Genomic DNA, 19,837 nt, shown 5'->3' on the forward strand with positions numbered 1-19,837 from the left:
TCGTCTTCACTCAACCTTAAATCTTTGATGTACTTAAAGTCCAGTTCTAGGCAATCTCAGGCAAATACATGGCTTCCGTTACTATCTATATGCCTATGACTCCTAAATTTATATCTCTATTGCAGACAACTTCTCTGAGACTCAAATATACAACTTGATTTCATCACTTGTATATTTTGAAACTCAACATCCCAAAACTGAGCAAACAATCTCCTCTACTCTCAATTGTCCCAGATTTGGTGCTGTTCCAATGTTTCCTACCTCAGTGAAAAATACCACCAGCCATGGGTTTCACAACATAGAAACCTAGGAGTCATCTTTGATATTTCTCTCTCATCGTTCCATGCAGTCACGAAGTCCTGACAACTTTTCCTCTTAAATAGCTTTGGTAATAGTTGACTTCTCACCATTATTATTGCAAGCATTCAAATCCAAGCTAAACTTGGATCATCTCTTACTTAGACTATTGCAAATAGCCTCCCAACTGATTTCCAAACAGATTAATACTCTGCTTAAAACTCTTCAACGGTTTGTATATTACACTGAAGAAGTTCCTTAAATCAGCCTTAAGGCCCTCTGCTGATCTAGTTCCGTCTTCCTCCTTAAATCTCTCACTTGTTTCCTTGCCTTTCTCCGCTTACTCCAAAATTTGCTCTATACCATTCCTTAAAAGGGTCAGAAACAGAGTTGAAAGTTGAGCAATGAAATCCAACATGGTTATCTAGAAGATAAAAGTAAAAAAATAATGTCATAGGTGCAATTTGGTGGGTAAAAAGCATCTTTTTTTCCTTCTTAAAACTTCAAAATATATAGTCCATTGTTGTGGTGGGGGTGGAGATGGAAAATTCCGAAAGCAATGAGATAAAGGAATAATTGCCCCAAAGAGTTCCAAGCTGCTTAAGAGGCCAACTAGCATAATAACAGTACAGGCTTCAAATCTGACAAACTCAGGTTCTGATCATGACTTGGCCACTTAAAATCTGCATCACTTTCGGTGAGTCATACCACTCTGAGCCAGACTTCCTGCAATAAGACAATACCTTACCCTTTACAAGGAATAAATTATATATACACTTAGTATTTGGCACAATTATTAGCACCTACTTAATTTTTAAATAAATGGCAGGCATATGATTACAAGGAAGAAAAGAAGGCTATAATATTATTGCTACCTACCAGGCAGGAGTAACCCATGCTTAACCAATGCTAAAGATAATGAGTATCCCGAGGGCAGAAACACATTCTCCCTAGAGCTCTATGAACTCCCCTTACTGGTGCTCTTCCCTCTACACCAAGGATGTTTCTACGTAACCACCGGCTCAGGACGACCTAAACAATTCACTCCCAAGAAGTGATCTTTTTATTAAAATGAAGCTTTCCTTCAGCCAGTTTTTTGACTTTTCTCAGTATAAACACCTAAAACTTGGATTTCCTCTTATCTTTGTAGTTGGGATTTTGTGACCTCCACTGGGATAAGAAACTAATATTTTCTATATGGCTGAGTAACTATGCAGACTAGACAAATCCAACCATTGTGTTTGTGCCCGCTTCTACTGCAAACGCAAGAACACAGCTCTTCCTTTACTGTTCTCAGAAGATACACAAGCAATTTGAACTCAAATTAAGAAACACTGACAAGGATAAAAGACTAACGAAAGTACTGTTTTATTTAAGCATTTAAATTTTGTTTACAAAAAAGATACATGGTTTAGTGAAAAGAATAGATTGAAATCTAAATGACAACATTCTGGCTCAGCCTCCAGGGCTGATTATCTACATAATCTTTTTCTTTTTTTGAGGAAGATTAGCCCTGAGCTACCATCCGTGCCCATCTTCCTCTACTTTATATGTGGGACGCCTGCCACAGCATGGCTTGCCAAGCTGTGCAAAGGTCTGCACCCAGGATCCGAACCAGTGAACCCCAGGCCGCTGAAGTGGAATGTGCAGACTTAACCCCTGTGCCACCAGGCTGGCCCCCTACACAATCTTGAAAAAGTCATTATGTTCCCTGGTCCTCAAACTCTTCATATGTAATAAGAGAATTAAAGTTTATTATCTTATCAAAATTTATGAGTATATACATATGCATATAGAAAATATGAAAGGAATGTACATATACATGGGTATATGTTAAGTATGTAAGTACAGTGGCCCTATGTGTCTGTGGGTTTTGTATCCGCAGATTCAGCCAACCGTGGGGAAACTGTTTTCATTGCACTACACCATTTTATACAAAGGACTGGAGCATCTGCGGATTTTAGCACCCCAAGAGTTCCTGGAACCAATCCCCCACCAATACAGAGGGATGACTAGAGTCTATACGTGCATTAGCAGATCCACATTCACACCTATATATGCATCTTTAGCTTCTTATGAGAAAGTAGATTACAAACAGAGGCTGGAATCGGTGATAGGTAAGATGGTCCAATCCTATGCCGACATCATGTGTTTCTAACATTTAAAATGCCCATATCCTCCATCTGAGGCAACTGAGCAGTGGGAACTTGTCAGCAATGCAAATTCTCAGGCCCTACCCCAGACTTACCAAATCAGGGACTGTGGGGGAGAGGCCCAGCCAATTGTGTTGCAACCTGCCCTCCAGGTGAGTCTAAAGTGCACTAAAATGTGACAACCACTGCAATCAGACGTTCTCAGGGAGTAACTACCAGCCAGTCATAGGCAGAAGTGGAGAGCCAGTAACTAGAGGAGAAAAAGCCTGATATTCTACAGAGAACTCGGGTAGAGGCAGTAGGGACCGAGTTTGGGCAGACACAGCATGGGCGAGCACAGGGAGTGTTACTTATGGTAGGAGGGAAGCGGTGTGACTGTGAGAATGCAGAGCAGAAGAAGCCCAAGCAGCAATCATAAAGCAGTTCATTTGTTCTCATGCAGTCACATCTGCTATGTGCTAAGAGCTGCTGGCTTTAGAATCGTTTTCCTGCAGTGGATCCCAAGAAAGATCATTATCCTCTCTTCTCAGCCACAGCTACCTCTGACTGCCCCAGTTATTACTGTGCAAACCTGAGATGGGGAGAGTAAAGGCTCAGGCTGATCCGGCATGTTTTCTCCAGACCCTTTTCAACAACCCAAGATTCTCCTGATTGCAGTTTTAGTTTTCCCCTTCTTGGCAGCTAAGGAATGTGTGTATGTTTAGTGAAAGGACAAAAATTCTTAGTGTTTTATGGGCTAGAGGTGAACTTGGCCAGAGAAAGTTGCAGGGGTGAGAATGAGCCGATGAAAACGACAAGGCAAGAACTCAGCATGGACACTCTTCAGGAGGCTTATGGATGCCACGTTGTCATCCAGGACATTGCCCTGAGAGGGGAATCCTCGGCTCTGTAACTTCCTGGCCAGTGTGAGTGCCACCAGCCGGCTATAACCTTTCCTGCGATGCTCTGGCAGGGTATAGCCATGGCACATGGTGGCAAACTGGTCTGTGAGAGACCAAGAGACTGGGTCTCCCTTGTCATCACGGACACACACACTGGGGAAGCAGGAGATGAGGTTGGCGATGTATTGGAGACACTGTTCATTGCCACCCCGCGACCAAGTCCGGTTGAGTAGATCAGCATCAGCAACACTCAGGTAGGTTAGTCGTGGGGAAGACCCCATTCTAGAAGAAAATGCCATGAGAAGAAATATGAACTTGGGATCGTGCGACTACAAACAAGTACTTCTCTTTTATGCTAATTCAAACTGAGAAACCATCGCAGGGATAGTGCCTAGCCAATACCTAAGCATTTTCAATGTTAGAATCCATCACTCCCACTTATAAACATCTTTCAGGGTTTCACTTCTGATAGTACAAAATACTCATTATGCCATATTTAAGTCTTCTCTTCTAAGTTCATGCCCATTTGTTATTGTCTTCAGTATAGATCAAGGCAAGTATTTCATTTTCCTGTAAAACAATTCTAAGACTTGCTCTTAAGTCCCGAGTCTGTTGACACCCTTTCTGAATCCTTGAAGAAGTCTAGATCCTTGGGCCCTAATCTTCTCCTTGGTTAAAACAAAAAAAAAGTTTTAAGATAGAACTTCTATCTTTATGCATCCATGCCCAGAAAAGAAATACAAATTGCTTAACGTTCCAGGCACATGGAGAGACTCAAGAAATGCTAGTTCTTCCAGATCTGCCCTGAAAAGGTCTGCAAAAAGGTCTAAAAGCCCATGGTGTTAAGACAAAGATAGGAATTGGTACAATTTCTAAGAACTGAGATGGATTACTTAGTTGAAAGCCTATGGGGCTGGTTGTGCTTCAAAATTTGCTTTCACTCTTAAAGTTATCGATATTGTGAGACCATCCCCAGCGACTGTTAAGAGACTGGTAAGGTCATTCTTGCTTTGATCTTCTTTATGAAGTACCAGTTTGTGTTTTCTTTTTATTAGTGGTTCGGCAGTTTTAGCTCACATTCCAGGCATATTATGGGCTCTGGCACTGAATCAATCATCTAACCACTAAGCTGGGGGAAAGATAAATAAATACAAGCAATAACTGGCTTAATAGCATTTTTAACTTAATTTTTGAAAATGAAATTTAGAGGCTGGCCCTGCAGCCTAGCGATACAGTTCAGCACGCTCCACTTCCACCACCAGGGTTCAGTTCCTGGGTGTGGATTCACACCACTCAGTAGCGGCCAAGTCGAGGCATCGACTCGTATATAACTAGAGGAAGATTGGCACAGATGTTAGCTCTGGGCAAATCTTCCTCAGCAAAAAAACAAAAAAAAGAAAGAAAGGAAAAAAAAGAAAATGAACTTTAAAACAAGGGCAAAGAAGCCTCAGGCAAAAATGTCACTGCAAATAAAAACATTGCCAAGGCAAACGTTCTGGAGTAGTTATATTGGAGACTATGACCTTGTATCTGAAAGCCAAATATAAAATAAAATAGAGTGTACAAATTTGGCTAATCACTTAGGTGTTAAAGACATATTGTCTAACTTCCTACACAGAAGAGATCCATTCACATCAAAACCTGGTTTTTAAAGGACTGTCTGGGGATAGAGGACAATTTTAAATAACATCTCAGGGATATGACAGTGAGACCATGGGAAATTCAAACTCTAACGGACAAACAGCCTGGTTTCTTCAACATTAAGTAATATAAGAAATAAAATAGATGAAAGGGGAATCTATCAGTCAAAAGAAACTTAAAAGAGCTAGTAATCATATAATATACACAGCCATATAATATATATTATAATGTATGAACTTTATTTAGATAACCAGTAAATGACAGAGCAGGGACTCCACGGTAAGCAGAAAAGAAGAATGCAGAAACAAACTAACAAATGTTTTGGAGGATTGGATTCTGGAATCAGACTTCTTGGGACTACTTCCCACCTTTACACTTTACTCCTGTGTTTTACTTCAACTCGGGTCCAAAAAAGAAGAATAATAGTGCCACCTTACAGGTTGTGGAAAGGATTCAAGGGGTCATATATTTAAAACATTTACTGCCTGGCACGTGAGAGCTCAACATAAGTCAGTCACATGCCTTCCTCTCTGAAACAACAACAAACAGTAACAACAACCTTGGACTCAGACAATAGAGCTCATTAAGAATTTTGAGGGAGGAAGATACCAAGGAATTATTTCTCCATGCATACTGCGAAAATGCAGGACAGTGAGTTCATTTATTACTAGGGACAAAGACCCCGATTTGATTTTGCAGGAAATTATGAACAGTCAAGTACAGCAGAAAGGAATAAATGCACACTTAGACTCAATGGCCTAAACCCGAGACGCCTAAGTTACTGCTATTTGTACTTCCGTAGAGTAAGTCCTATCCCAAAGCAGAAACTCGGTTCACCTACAGGGAACTGGTGTCCGGCGGAGCTGAAACAGGCGGGAGGTGCACGGCCTTGAAGGAACTGAGCTTTACATCCAACCGCTTTGACTCGGCCACAGCCTTGGAAACACCATGTAACTCACTCTGCAGCCCTGTATGTGGAAACACGTAACGAAAAAGGGGGGCATTTTATTTGAAAACTCAAAAATGAAATTTGTTGCAGTATTTTTATCATCAATACCACCCCGTATTATCCTGACTGCTATGTATTTATACATGAATTATTACAGCTACTCTCTGTCTGATTTTCAAACTTTGGGTGGGATTTTCAACCTCCCCTCACGTTGTCCACCGTGATCATGATCGTCCATGGAAATTTCTGATGTGAATATCCCTTGGTAGTTTGGAATTTCTTGTGGGAATTTTGATTTTTCTGACTCCTCAGACTATTCTTAAGGGAAGGGACATTTTATAAGCTCTAAAAGTCTACAATCTACCATGCAGCTAGAAGTGTAAGAGAGCTTAGATTTATTTGGCGCAGCATTCTGACTTTAAAGACCCTCTGCCAGCCTCTTGCCTAAACGCACAGTACAGAAATATCAAGGTATAAATTTCATGTTGGTGAGATTTATCCTGAACTTAACTCAGCCACTCCCACCCATTTATCATAGCTATACTATATTTATATTACCCATAAATCTTTTTTCAGTACTTGTATACAAAGCACTGTAATGGGCACTGCTTCACACAGGGACATAAGAAGAGTCTGGTCTCTGTTTTGATAGAGCTGATGGCATGGGAGGTTAGCTTCTCTTTACTTAGAGCTGACTTGCTCTGCTTCTCCTAATCCCCATCTGCCCTATCCTTTCCGGTCTGGGTCCTGATGGATTGACTCCTCTAGAAATGGACTTTCCCACTTCCTTCCATATCTAATGGCTTGTTTCCTCCTCCCAGTAAGTCACTTGCTCTTGAAAAATACGTGAGTGGGAAGCAGTGTTGAACATAGTCAGATATCTGAGCTTTGGCTCCTTCCTCAGGGAGTTAAGTCTAAGAAAAGATAAGCAGGTCTTCAAGTTAATGCTATTAAAATTATAGATGCCGTGGCTAGCATCCCATATTATAACACTGAATTACATGTAAGTAATTAAAAAAACTATCTATGAGACATAGTTAGTGCTAACCAAGGGCTTTTGGAATTGTTCATGATTTGTGGATGTTATGGAAACAGCACTTTTTTAGGTGCTCTGATTAAGATTAGTAAAAATAATGGTGACTTCTTAGAAGCTATTCAGTATTCCAAGGAGATTACAGTTGTACAAGCTTACAGTCAGGAGACCCCTTCAGAAGCCATGGCTAATGCCTGCACTGACTTACGTGCTAAATGAGGAGCCCTTACCACTCCAGCTGTATTAGGTGCTACTCATTCACATCTGTCCCCATCAAACCTTCAGGAAGGATGATTGGGTCAATTTAGTTGACTATAACTGACTCACGACTATCAGCTCAGCCTTCCGAAAAAAAAAATATATTGACAATTACAGGGATATTCACTCCGCTTTTTTTTTTGAGGAAGATTAGCCCTGAGCTAGCATCTGCCACCAATCCCCCTCTTTTTGCTGAGGAAGACTGGCTTTGAGCTAACATCCATGCTCATCCTCCTCTACTTTATATTTGAGACGCCGACCACAGCATGGCATGCCAAGCGGTGCCAGGTCTGCACCTGGGATCCGAACTGATGAACCCCGAGCTGCCGAAGTGGAATGTGTACACTTAACCACTGCGCCACAGGGCCAGCCCCGGATGTTTGCTCCTTAATGATGCACTCAGGTGATTTGAGATAGTAGGCCCACAGCACCGAAATCCATCCAATTACTGTGATGATTTTTCACATCAAGGAAGAGATACACTCATTTCCACACTAAAGTAATATTGGTGGGAAAATTTTTCTACATTTGCTAAGTGAGTGGTAGGAGCATGTCTCACTTCTGACTGGCATAACTGGGGTAAATCAGCATAAATGGGGTAAATCTTAAAGGTGAGAGAGAGTTTAGAATTTCCTCCATAAGTTCTTTTTGAATATTTGCAAATGGATTTTATACAACATCCCAAGTCTTTAGGTTATGAATATGCATCAGTCATTGATTGGAGGTTGACAGAAGCTTCCCCTTGTGAGAGAGGTTCAGCTGTTTGTGGCTGAAAAAAAGTAACCAGACTTTATATTTCTAACAGGGGGATCCCTACCTTCCTGTAAATGATCAGAGAACTCATTTTGCTGGAACAGTTATTAACAGTAACTTCATTGCCTGTTCAACCCCCAATCATTATGAAAAGTTGAAAGAGTAAATGATACACTGAAGCTGAAACTGGCCATCCAAACTATTAGAAATCTTAATCTGCTTCTGTCTTGGCAAAAGTCCTTCCACTAGTATCAATGGCCACGCAGTTATCTCCCTGGAGCTCACATATACTCTTTCCCGAAAAATCCTTTCAGGAAATCCTATGCAGATCAGTTGATTATCTCTTTCCAGAATCATTTACTTCAGAAATAAGGAAAGGCTTACCTATTGGCTTAGACTTAGAGTTATTCTAAAAGGTTGTGATTGAAAAAGGTTAATAGTAATAAGGAAAAATATGCTGTGATACTCACTGATATCCATATCATGGTAACAGTGGGAAAAAACATGTCACTTAAAAGAAGCCCCACTTAAATGGCCCCTGCATACCCCAAAGGCCAAGCCTCATTAGGAGTAAAAAATGTGTTTTTACAAAACTATAACACCTAAATTGTAAATATATAAATGTATGTGTGTGTATATATATGTATAGTTGCGCATATGTGTATATATACCATACATGTGAAACATGTCATATCTATCTGATATGTATGACAAAAAGGAGAAAAAAAAAAAAAGACTGCTTAGTGCCTTGCACCTGACCTCACCTTGTATTTGAAAAACTTGTTCCCAGTTGATAACATCACATTCTTCCAACAGCCGTTGGTAAGCCCTAACATCCTTGTAGAACACAGCATAGGCATTAGTGTAATGGTCCAGGTTATCTGTCTCAGCCTAGGACAGAAGACATAATCATAAAAATATAAACATGTCCTCTAGGTAACTCAGATGCTAGCTAGATTAGACCCTGTTAGCTGTGCATGGCTAAATAATTTCCATTACCAAAATTAGCCACCTACAAACGATGGCTAAGTGGGAACGTGGCTGATAAACTGTAGTGAAGGAGAAGACAAATTTGGGGGCTTTTGCTTGATTATTTCTTCTGGTATTCGGGAGGTTTTAAGACATTCATTTCACATTTTTCTAGGATTTGGTTTATACAAATAAAAAGGGTATAACTCAATGAATCCATCTGCAAGAATCAAGTAGAACTCTCGGAACTTTCTTAACATGGTCAGGGCAGCACATCTTTGAACACTTGAGCCTCTCTTTGATCTCAGGGGTAGAATGGGGCAGATAATTGTCTTTGTCAGTCTTCTTCTATATTTACCCACATGACCAAAGACATCCATCACAAGGAATCACCAACCCAGTGGAATAACTAGTATGTACAAGTCTGTATGCTTCCTGCCTCTAGAGACTATGAAACACCAAAGAAACACTTCCATCGAACACACGCAGATTAGACATTTTCCATATGTCTGATAGTCCAAAGCCAGTCAAATTAGAAACGAACAGTGAAATATGCAGCTTGTTAAGTGCAGGTATATGGCAATGATGGTTATAATATCTCCTTAACCTATCTTTTCTTTCCAGTGGATGCCAACTCTTACTTTTTTGCCTTTCAAAACTGTACCTCTTTCTGCCGCCGGGTGATAACAGCTTTGAAGTCTGGCCATGAATCCAACACCACTTCCTTTTGGAAGGGATTCCCACGATTTATGTTCATCACTGCTCCATAAACCTGAGCCAGAACCCAGAGAGACAAGCCAATCTACTAACTGTTTCAGTTGCAGATGACCCTTTTCACTTCTTTTTCTACTCTAAAATTGTGGCCATGAGAGGAGAAATTACGAATATATACACACATGTAATAACATCCACACAAACTTCTCTCTTGTTATTTCATCAGTACACATGAAAACTGGTAAAAAGTCTATGAGGGCCTATGAAAAATCTCCCTAAACCTAGATTTTACCGTTCAACAGTGAGAGATACTAAATCAACAGGCTTACTAGATGGGTGCTTGGCACATGGGTCAGCAACAAATACTTCCTGAATGAATCAGAATCTTATGTATGGATTTAGGGCTCATACATCTTTTAAAAGTCCCATAATAATCTTTGTGCTCAGCTGCTGTTGAAGTTTATTATATTATCTGAAAATACCCTGTGAAGTACAAGTGTTCCTTCAACCCTGAATTACAATTAAACATCACTTAAGGGTAAAACAACTCCCTACCAAAAACAAAAAGCCCAAAACATCCCCCTGCATTTCAGATTTGATGGAGCAAGGCTCTGTCAATATTCCCTGAGGATCGTACCTACGTCTCATTCATTATTGCATCCATGGAGTCTGACATAGCTGATCAAATGCCTGTTGACTAAACATTACTGAAGTAATATTAGAATTCTGCTCTGTGGGCTTTCACATTTTTTCCTCTACTAAGAATCAAAGGTGTCTGTCCTGGGGCCAGCCTGTGGCCAAGTGGTTATGTTCCTGCGCTCTGCTTCGGTGGCCCAGGGTTTCACAGGTTTGGATCCTGGGCACAGACATGGCACAGCTCATCAGGTCACGCTGAGGCAGTGTCCCACATAGCACAACCAGTGGCACTCACAAGTAGAATCTACAACTATGTACTGGGGGGCTGTGAGGAGAAGAATGAAAAAAAAAAGGACATTGGCAACAGTTGTTACCTCGGGTGCCAATCTTTAAAAAAAAAAAAAAAAGTCTGTCCTACAAAACAACTTTCATATGTATGTGTGTACTTACAGAGAAGAGAAAGCTATGGTGGTAATGAGGACAGCTGAGATATAGGTCGGTATTCGTGGCAGCATTTTCATAAGAGCCAAAAACTGGAAACAATCTAAATGTCCATCAACAGTGGAAAAAATAAACTGTGGCATATGCATATTCCTACTATGGATTACAAAACAACAACATAATGTTGAGCAAAAGAAGCTAGATACAAAAAAGATACTTATCATTTGATCCAACTTATATTAAATTCAAAAACAGGCAACACTAAATTATGGCTTAAGAAGCCAGGATAGTGGATCCTTTGGGGAGAAGGGAAAGGTAGTGACGGAAGGGCACATTGCGGGGGAGAAGGAGTGGCATCTGAAATAATGTTCTTAACTGGAGTGGAGGTTACACAAATATTGCTCTGAAAATTCACTGAGCTACATAATTATGTTATGTGCACTTTCTAGTATGTGTTATACTTCAATGAAAAAAATTAAATTACAGGGGCATTGGGACCTATAGTTTTCTTTTTTTATCACTATCTTAATTCAAATCACTCGCCTCAATGCCTAGAACACTATCCAACTCTTCTGTCTTACCTCACTCCAATTTTCTCATAATGTATTTTTCCAAATTTAATCTGGCTGATACTATTGTGTAACATGGATCACACTTAGCGAAAATCCAAGAACTAAAGTAACCTGGAAGTGTCATGCTTGTTTCTGTTAATCATTAAATTCGGGGGCTGCTAATCTTACATACACAGAATACATTTATTAAAATGGTTTACATGAGGAAACCATATATCCTTATTCAAGAATGGAGCTTAAATATGATTGGAATGTTCAGAAGGTTAAAAGGAAAAATCTCTTTTCAATATTCAAACTCTGAAAGAAATAAAAAACATAACTTGTTTGTAAAAGATTTGGAACCATCTGAAAGATTTGGCATTGGTTGAAAACAAACAAACCCTTCCAATAGCTCTTATTAATTAATTAATTAATTAATTCAAAGAGTGAATGTTGAGAGGAGATAGGAAGTGGCTAGGGGGAGTAAAGATGCTGGAAAAATGAGCACTTAGAGCTTGTAAAGGAATTTGCGAGGATGTTTAATCACTTAACCACTAAGGTGAGATTATAAAATACATAGCTATAAATTCCAAAAAATGAAAGAGGGTGGACAACAATACTATCTTTTTATTTTCTAAAGGACTTAGTGTAACTGAAAGGCTGTTTTGAAAGTACGGTCAAAGATCCAAAGCCAGACATTACATAACAATGCAATCATTGAAGTAGCTTAAAGAGAAATTGGGAGTATCAAGTTAAGCAGCTATTAAAGAGAAGATTAAACAAGGAAGGCATCGGTTTGTACCTACATGTTTCCTTTCGTTAACTCTGACTTCAGATGGTGTTATGAGAGGCAAACATTTCGAAAGAACACTCAATTTGGAATCTGATTACCTGAATTTAAATCTGAACCCTAGCACCTAGAGATGGGGAAGTGGCTTAGTAATATCATCTATAAAATTATAATATAAATATCTGCCTATTCAGAGGTATTAACACTACTGAAGGGTTAGTATTACGGAGGTATTAATATTAGTTTTTATGATGCTCAAATGAGACAGTGTGAAAGATATTTTCAAAAATTATACTTACTATTCAGATCAAGTCAAGTAATCTGAATTCAGAAGTCTTTAAAAATAAGATCTGAACAGGTAGGGAATTAGTAACTATTATATAAAGCTTCCGTTTACCAATCAACAACAGTTTACTGAGTAATTATTATGAGCAAAGCCCCATGCCAAGCACTGTGGGAAGACTGAAAAAACTTCAACATCTATACCTGGGCATCTGGGAGCTAAACTGATGTGGGAAAAGCAATAGATATGAAATCAAAACAACCGAGATTTCAGTTCTGCTTCTTTACTTGCCATGTTATCTTCTTTAAGCTTCAATTTATTCATTTATAACATGGGTTAATAAACATGTTACGAAGTTGTTGGAAGAACAAAAAATTGCAATTCTATGTATGCTAGTGTACTATCCAAGTATAATATTTATAATCTAGGGGCCAATCATAATGTTGATGATTATAGCATCTTTTATGACCCTGTGAAGGTCACCGAAACCTTTTTAGTTCTCTCTGGCAAAAGAGTAAGCCAAACATTGTCACAGCAAAGTAGTCTACCATCTTATTCCACTTATTCGCCTCCGTGTCAGCATTCAAAACAGGAACATTTGGATCAGTGTCCATTTGGTTCTTTTTCAGCCATATGATCCCAAATTATCACTCAGATTTTCCCTACCACATATAGTTAAGCATGATCAATAGGCGAGATGACTAGATTTTAATCAACTCAGTGCTAGAGGACATTCTCTAGATTATCTTCATTCAAATTTTAGTGTGAATAAGGATTATCCAGGGTGTTGGAAAAATTACAGGTCCCTGGTCTGTCTTTAGAAATTATGATTCATTATCTCTCTTCTCGGTTATTAGCATGCCACTCACATTTTAACATCACTGTTTGTAGAGGTTTTTCTTTGCTCAAGAAACTCCGTCCTCAAAGACAATTCCATTACATTTTGCATTTTTTCTCCAAGTGCTTAAAATATTTCTAATCTTACATTTATTAGTAATCTTTGATTAATGTCATCTTCCACAGTAGCTCTGAGTTATCAGCATGCTCTCATGGACTTTTAGAAGACTCCACAAGTACAGGCTTGATGACTAACAAAGCCATTGAAAAAACTTCAAAAGTAAAGATCTTTAAATAAACAGAAAAAAACTTTATAATAACCCCTAAACTTCAGTTCCATTGTGTACCTAGACCATGTTCTTACCAGCAGTGCCACCCAATCTCTACTCTTCTGCCGCTTAAAAAATTTTAGAAATCAAATTTACCTTAGAAATACTCTAGTCCAGCATTACTTAAATTTTCCTAGGAGTCGTCTAGAGCTACTGGCAAAAAATATAAGTTTCTAGGGGCCGGCCTGGTGGCATAGTGGTTAAGTTCGCACATTCCACTTTGGCAGCCTGGGATTGGCAGATTTGGATCCTGGGTGCAGATCTACACATCACTCATCAAGCCATGCTGTGGTGGCATTCCACATACAAGATGGAGGAAGTTGGCACAGATGTCAGCTCAGGGACAATCTTCCTCAAGCAAAAAGAGAAGCTTGGCAACAGATGTTAGCTCAGGGCCAGTCTTCCTCACCAAAAAAATAAAAATAAACTAATTAAAAAAAATAACCTTCTGGCCCATATGCACAATCCATTGAATCAGTCTCTAGCAGGAGGGGACTGGGAAGCTGTATGTTTAACAAGTGATCACAAAGAACTTTATTATCAGAAAAATGTTGGAAACAGCCACAAGTCTGACAGTATTTCACAGATTAATAAAATTAAAAACAAGCAAAACTCTTAAATTTATAATACCTTGAGTGATTCAGGAAAGTGACTCTTCAACATTTTTTCCAGTATCAGTAACTTGGTAGAACAGCTTAGCACCAACATCTTCTCCAGAGCTCTAGCAATTCCACACCTAATCAAAAACTTGAAGGTATACGTTTAATTTTTGCCTGTTAACATTCGACTCTACCTTGGGATATCCTTGAAGACCTGTTTCCCCTGGGTGTAATTCTGGATGCCATTGCTTCCTCTGAAGACGGAAGGAGGAGGAAGATAGGGAGGCACTGGGCTAGGTAAATCAGAGGACACATGGAAATGGAGAGTGTTGCTGACCTAACCCTGGAAAGCTGTGAGTTTCTATGCTGGGTTAATCTTCCTATTATACACGTTCATTGTACCCTAAACTCTTCCTTCAGGACACAAGAACAGTTGTAATTTCATATTTCTTTGTGTTTTCTTTGATTTAAGTCTGTCTCAAGTAGCCTGTGAGCTGCATGAAGGAAGGGCCCACATGGGCTTTGCGCTCCACAGCATCCCCAGCACCCGCCACAGGGCCTGGCGCATAGTCACGGGCATCTAAGTAGTTGTTGAATGGTGATATGATGTTCGGAGTAAGAGTCTTAGGGTTAAGCAGAGAAACTTCTCAAGGACTTGAGTGGGTCAGGTGTCAGGTGGTTAAGAGGAGCAACTTGGAGAGAAAAAGATTGAAGATGAAGAAGCAGATGTAAGCAAAGGCTGAGGCTCATTTTAGGCAGATGAAATTAAGGAACGAAAACCAGCCTCAATGTACTGTACGTAACTTCATTCCTTCTAATGCAATTATATTTTCTACATTTGGGGGCTCCATCGCTCCTGCTTTCTGTTCCCAAGAAAACTTTTTTCCTCAACATTTCAATCAGGTCTTGAACGAATTAAAGAAAAAAATATTTTTTTCTATTCAATATAGTAGAGCTTATCCACTCACTCTTAGCAGCCAGGCGCTAGGACGCAAAGATAACTCAGCTGACACAAGAACCTGATGCTTCTAGGATTGAGGTGGGTCGTTCCTTTACAACACAATTTCCAGACAGAGAAAACTACTTGATTTCCTTATGTGACATCTCTGTGTGGCTATAAGATACTCAGAGTGGCATAGTGGTTAAGTTTATGTGCTCCATTTCGGTGGCCCAGGGTTCACAGGTTCAGCTCCCATGTGCAGACCTAGCACCACTTGTCAAGCCATGCTGTGGCAGCATCCCACATAAAATAGAGGAAGAATGGCACAGATGTTAGCTCAGCAACAATCTTCCTCAAGCCAAAAGAGGAAGATTGGCAACAGAAGTTAGCTCAGGGCCAATCTTCCTCACCAAAAAGAAAAAGAAAGAAAGAAAGAAAAAGAAACATCTACTCTAAAACTCTATCATACCATTTATGTGAGTTTAAGAAGCATGTTCCCTACAATCAAGCCCTGTGGGCTCCAGTTCACTGAGTGGTACACCTGATGTGTCTGTATTCTCTGCAGGAGTCAGAAGAGATACTAAGGGCCAAGTAGCACCTGAAAATCAGGCTTCTGGACCCTGGTACTCATACTCTGAGACAATATTAGGAACTGTGAACAGATCAAGTTTCCAGAGTTCAGGTTGAGCAAAGGAAGGAGAAGTGTAGTGATCATCTCTTCACCCTGTATCTGCTTGACTTTTCACTCACTTCATCTCTAAACAAAACTTTAACTTCTTAGGAGATCCTCATGTTAAACACATTCATTTATTCTAATTCAATATCTTTTCAGGGAAAATTAAATGAAATTATTTCAAAAGGAAGGCGATCATGTGTCTCTTATTACGTTTGATGTCTATAGATTTTTGTGTGTCCTAATACATAGCAAAGTAGCTGCTGCAAAGAGTAAGAATTCTAAGTATTTGTTGATGGTTTGTTTATTTATTGCCTGGTTTGTTCCCAAAAGGATCTAAAACCACTTATAAACATAGGTAAAATATATGAAGAAAAATTAATTTTAAATTAAAATTCAGGCAATGGGAAAAGGAGAGGTACAAAAGCAATCTGGAGTCAAGAGTGAGGTCCGTAGGGAAAGCCCATGGAGTGCAGTCCTACATATAAAGTTGATCCTCTTTGTTCATGGATTCCATATTTGTGAATTTACCTACTTGCTAAAATTTATTTGTAATCCCCCAAAATCAATACTGACTGTGCTTTTGCAATTGTTTGTGGACATGTGCTGAATAGTGAAAAATTTGAGTCTCCCAATGTCCACATTTTCAGCTGAAGTCAGAGAAGCTTTTTCTTCCAGATCTCATTCTGTAAACAAGTCCTATATGTGGTTTATTTAGTGCCATGGGTTTTTTTTTTTTTTTGGCATTTTTTGCCTTTTGTTGGTGATTTCACAGTTTAAAAATAGCCCCCAAGCATAGTGCTTAAGTGCCGTTTAGAGTTCCTGAGTGGAAAAAGCCTGCAATGTGCCTTATGGAGAAAATATGTGTGTAAGACAAGCTTCCTTCAGGCATAAGTTATAATGCTCTTGACTGTGGGTTCAATGATAATAAACCAACTATATATATTTAATAATATGTCTTTAAACACAAATACACATAATGTTTCCTGGGACTTTATTGAACATAACTACCGTGAACAATGAGAATCCACTGTACTTGCAGGAGGTGAGAGCCTATTTTTTACCCAAAGTTTTCTAGCAGCTAACATTGTAACTCTCTTGTTGAAGAGAAACAAACATGATTAGTTACAGGATTCAATTTGCCCATAAAATCATCCTTAGCTCTTTACCATATCATTTGCTTGACTTTCCCACTTGTACCATCTATAAATGAAATCCAGTTCCCTAACTTCTAAATAATCAAAACCCTCCTTGGTCTGGCTTCAAGATACCTTTCTAGACTAAGATGCTATTTCAACTCACAAATTACTCATGGTGGCAGATACTGGTGACATTAAAATGAGAGAGACATTTCTCCCATGGATCCACACAGAGAGGACACTATAATTAATGAACAACACTGGGCCATATCCTTTCAGTAAACAGTGATGAATTTCATAGGAGATGTTTCTTAAGGTTGGCGCCTGAGCTAGCAACTGTTGCCATTTTTTTTTTCCTGCTTTCTCTCCCCAAATTCCCCTAGTCCATAGTTGTATATTTTAGCTGTGGGCCTTTCTAGTTGTGGCATGTGGGACGCCGCCTCAGCATGACCTGAGGAGCAGTGCCATGTCCCCACCCAGGATCCGAACCAGCGGAATCCCTGGCCTCCGAAGGAGAGCGCGTGAACTTAATCACTGAGCCACGGGCCGGCCCCGGAGCTTTCTTTTATTAAATACAGATATACTTTTTACAGGACACAAAACAAAATGCAGAAGTTCTCAATGAAGCAGAAAATATTTTTTTAACACATTTTTGAATTATATTAGACAGTCATAATGACTACTTTTAACTCTGAAAGGTGCACCATCAGAATGTCATATCTTTATCACTCAATTATAAATTCCCCATAATTAATGTGTTCTAGAATTGGAGGGTAAAGTTTTGTAAATCCTTTAGCCAAATTGTTATCAACAATAGGGTCGCTAATTGAAGTCTTTTCCAAGGAAAATAACCATATTTATAAGTTTTAGGAACTAAAGTTTCTTTGCAGCATTTAGGCGTCCATCAGCACACAGCAAGATCCTAAAGTATTTTATTGATTAATATTAATCAGACAATGAAAACATGACACTCTCCTGGGAAGCTTTTAATTCTTATAAGATCTCTGTTTTTATGGTGTAATAAATCATTTATAATACAACGGTAGTTGTTTGTTAACAAGGGAAAAAAGTTCTTTGCTTTTAAAGTTCTTGATATCCAATGCTAGTAATTATTTTTCAGATGATGGGTTTTCTGTTAAGAGGGATTTCCCTCTTATCTGTTTCTCTAGTTGTGCCCATGTCACAATGCAAAGAATTTTATATTTTGTAATGCTTATTTCCCCATAACCCCCAAAACCCTAAAAAACCAAAAGCAAAAAGAAAATATCTTTTCCCCTAAACCTGATTAATTTATTCCTCCCATATGATGTCGAATTTCATCTCTCCTCTCTCTATTTCTTCCATTTCTTCTTGTGGTTATAACCAGTGATTTGAAATTTAATATTTTAATAAATAAATGCTTACCTGCTGCTGAGAGTTCAGTCTGAAACTGAGGCCTTCCACCGCGTGTCAGTGCAGCGGCTTGTTCTCCAGAAATAGTCAGTATTCTTCAAGCCTACTTCCCTAATTAGTCCTTAGTGAGAAAAGGAGGGAGAGGGGAAACTGTCCACACCTGTACAAAGGGAGGAGCTTATGATGTCAGGTGAAAATCGTCACATATACCACGCAAGTGTTTTCACCCCCTCTCCTCCTTCCTATCGCATTTAGTCTTAGGGTGTGAAAGCCAATGAAAACTAATGTTGATTTAGAGATGGACATTTTCTAGACGCAGAATCTATCTGTCAGGATCTTGTGGAAGGGAATAAAAAGGAATGGGACCCAGGTAAATGGGGTACGCTAAGAAAACAGTACAGCGGTACTGACCCCTTATATATATTTATCTATCCTGAAGAAAATGATTTTGCTGTCTTAAACTTCCAAGGCTGGAAGGGGGTAAGCGCTAAAGAGGAGACTTGTGGAATTGAGAGTATTTTTGAGAATTTTAATTCTTTTACTCTCTTCTTTTAAAGGAAAGGTCATTCAGAGTTTACTAGCTTCCTTCAAATGGCTGCAATTTCAAGCACCGTATAAGCATTTATGTGGGCATCTTGGCACACAACACGATATCTGAATAATAAAAGCACGAATGTCCCAACAGCTTATGGAGAGTGCTTCAGCTTGAATGTGGTCTCATGGGAGGATACTGTTTACCATCTTTATGTCTCATAAAGTCAAGATCAAATGAAGGGGTAAGTTAGGGCATTCTTGACTTGAAGATGTTGGTTTAAGTAATATAGTGGGTAGTTGGCAGTTGAAAATGACTGGAGAAATTGTATTAGATGACAATTACTGGATGAAAAAATGAGTATTTTTGATTTTGGCATATTGGTAACTTTTTTTTTTAAGATGTTACTGAGGGCAACATATAGCTGTGCATGGCCCTAAGGATCCTATATAAATCTAGTCTTTTCTAAGTATTATCTCAGGAAAATCACTTGAAAAAATGAACGGAAGCTGTTATTTGTAGAACAGAAACTGGATTAGATATGAAACACGATATCAGAAAAAATCTTCAAAAGTTCGGGGTCAAGTTATTTATGGACTGAGAGACATATAACTGTCTTCCCAGGTTTAGACTATACCCCGTTCCCAAGTGCATCCAAAACAGAAACTTCTATTGTTTTTTCAGAGTTCTTTGCTCCCTATAAAACATCACAACTAATTAAATAAAAATTTGCTTTTTGCCATAAGGAAAAATAACCAAAAAGGAAAAGCAAATTACTTTTCCAGGAAAACTGCACTGGTTGAAGGTAATTAAATTCAAAATACGTCCATCAAGCTGAGCCGAACTTTTAACTCTGAAACTAAAAGGAAAAAGAGAAAGAAGGGAGGGAAAAGAGGAGGTTACTAATGTAAGAAAATTTAAAGAGATTTTCTTTTATAAATCCTTGTGAACAAATCCATGATAGATATTATTGTGACACCTGGAGAAATAAATGGACTTGTACATTGTTGTAATAGGACTTACTCATTAGCTTCAGTAACTCCTTCT

General features: G+C 39.0%; 1 protein-coding gene across 4 annotated transcripts; it reads right to left on the reverse strand.

Annotated features, from left to right (window-relative positions):
- Positions 1–1,692: 1,692 nt before the first annotated feature.
- Positions 1,693–18,337, reverse strand: GLYATL3 (glycine-N-acyltransferase like 3). 4 transcript variants are annotated; one of them, XM_046639156.1, is made up of 6 exons: positions 18,271–18,337; positions 14,146–14,262; positions 9,599–9,706; positions 8,730–8,856; positions 5,814–5,940; positions 1,693–3,613 (listed from the first exon to the last, which is right to left on the reverse strand). In XM_046639156.1, exons 2-6 carry the CDS (start codon positions 14,221–14,223, stop codon positions 3,187–3,189), a joined length of 867 nt encoding a protein of 288 aa, XP_046495112.1. In that variant the 5' UTR covers positions 14,224–14,262; positions 18,271–18,337; the 3' UTR covers positions 1,693–3,186. The 4 variants fall into 4 exon arrangements, with proteins under 4 accessions (XP_046495112.1, XP_046495114.1, XP_046495115.1 ...); XM_046639158.1 differs by lacking the exon at positions 9,599–9,706; XM_046639159.1 differs by lacking the exon at positions 9,599–9,706 and having other exon boundaries at positions 14,146–14,236; positions 18,271–18,294.
- Positions 18,338–19,837: the final 1,500 nt, after the last annotated feature.

This window comes from Equus quagga, chromosome 15 (assembly GCF_021613505.1).
Source record: "Equus quagga isolate Etosha38 chromosome 15, UCLA_HA_Equagga_1.0, whole genome shotgun sequence".
NCBI lineage: Eukaryota > Metazoa > Chordata > Mammalia > Perissodactyla > Equidae > Equus > Equus quagga.

Coding starts and splice junctions, on each gene's coding strand:
- GLYATL3 (XM_046639156.1), bottom strand. CDS start 14,223: ATGTTGGTGCTAAGCTGTTCTACCAAGTTACTGATACTGGAAAAAATG. Junction 9,707..14,145: donor ACTTTCCTGAATCACTCAAG/GTATTATAAATT, acceptor GTTCTGGCTCAG/GTTTATGGAGCAGTGATGAA. Junction 8,857..9,598: donor TCACCCGGCGGCAGAAAGAG/GTACAGTTTTGA, acceptor CTTCTGTCCTAG/GCTGAGACAGATAACCTGGA.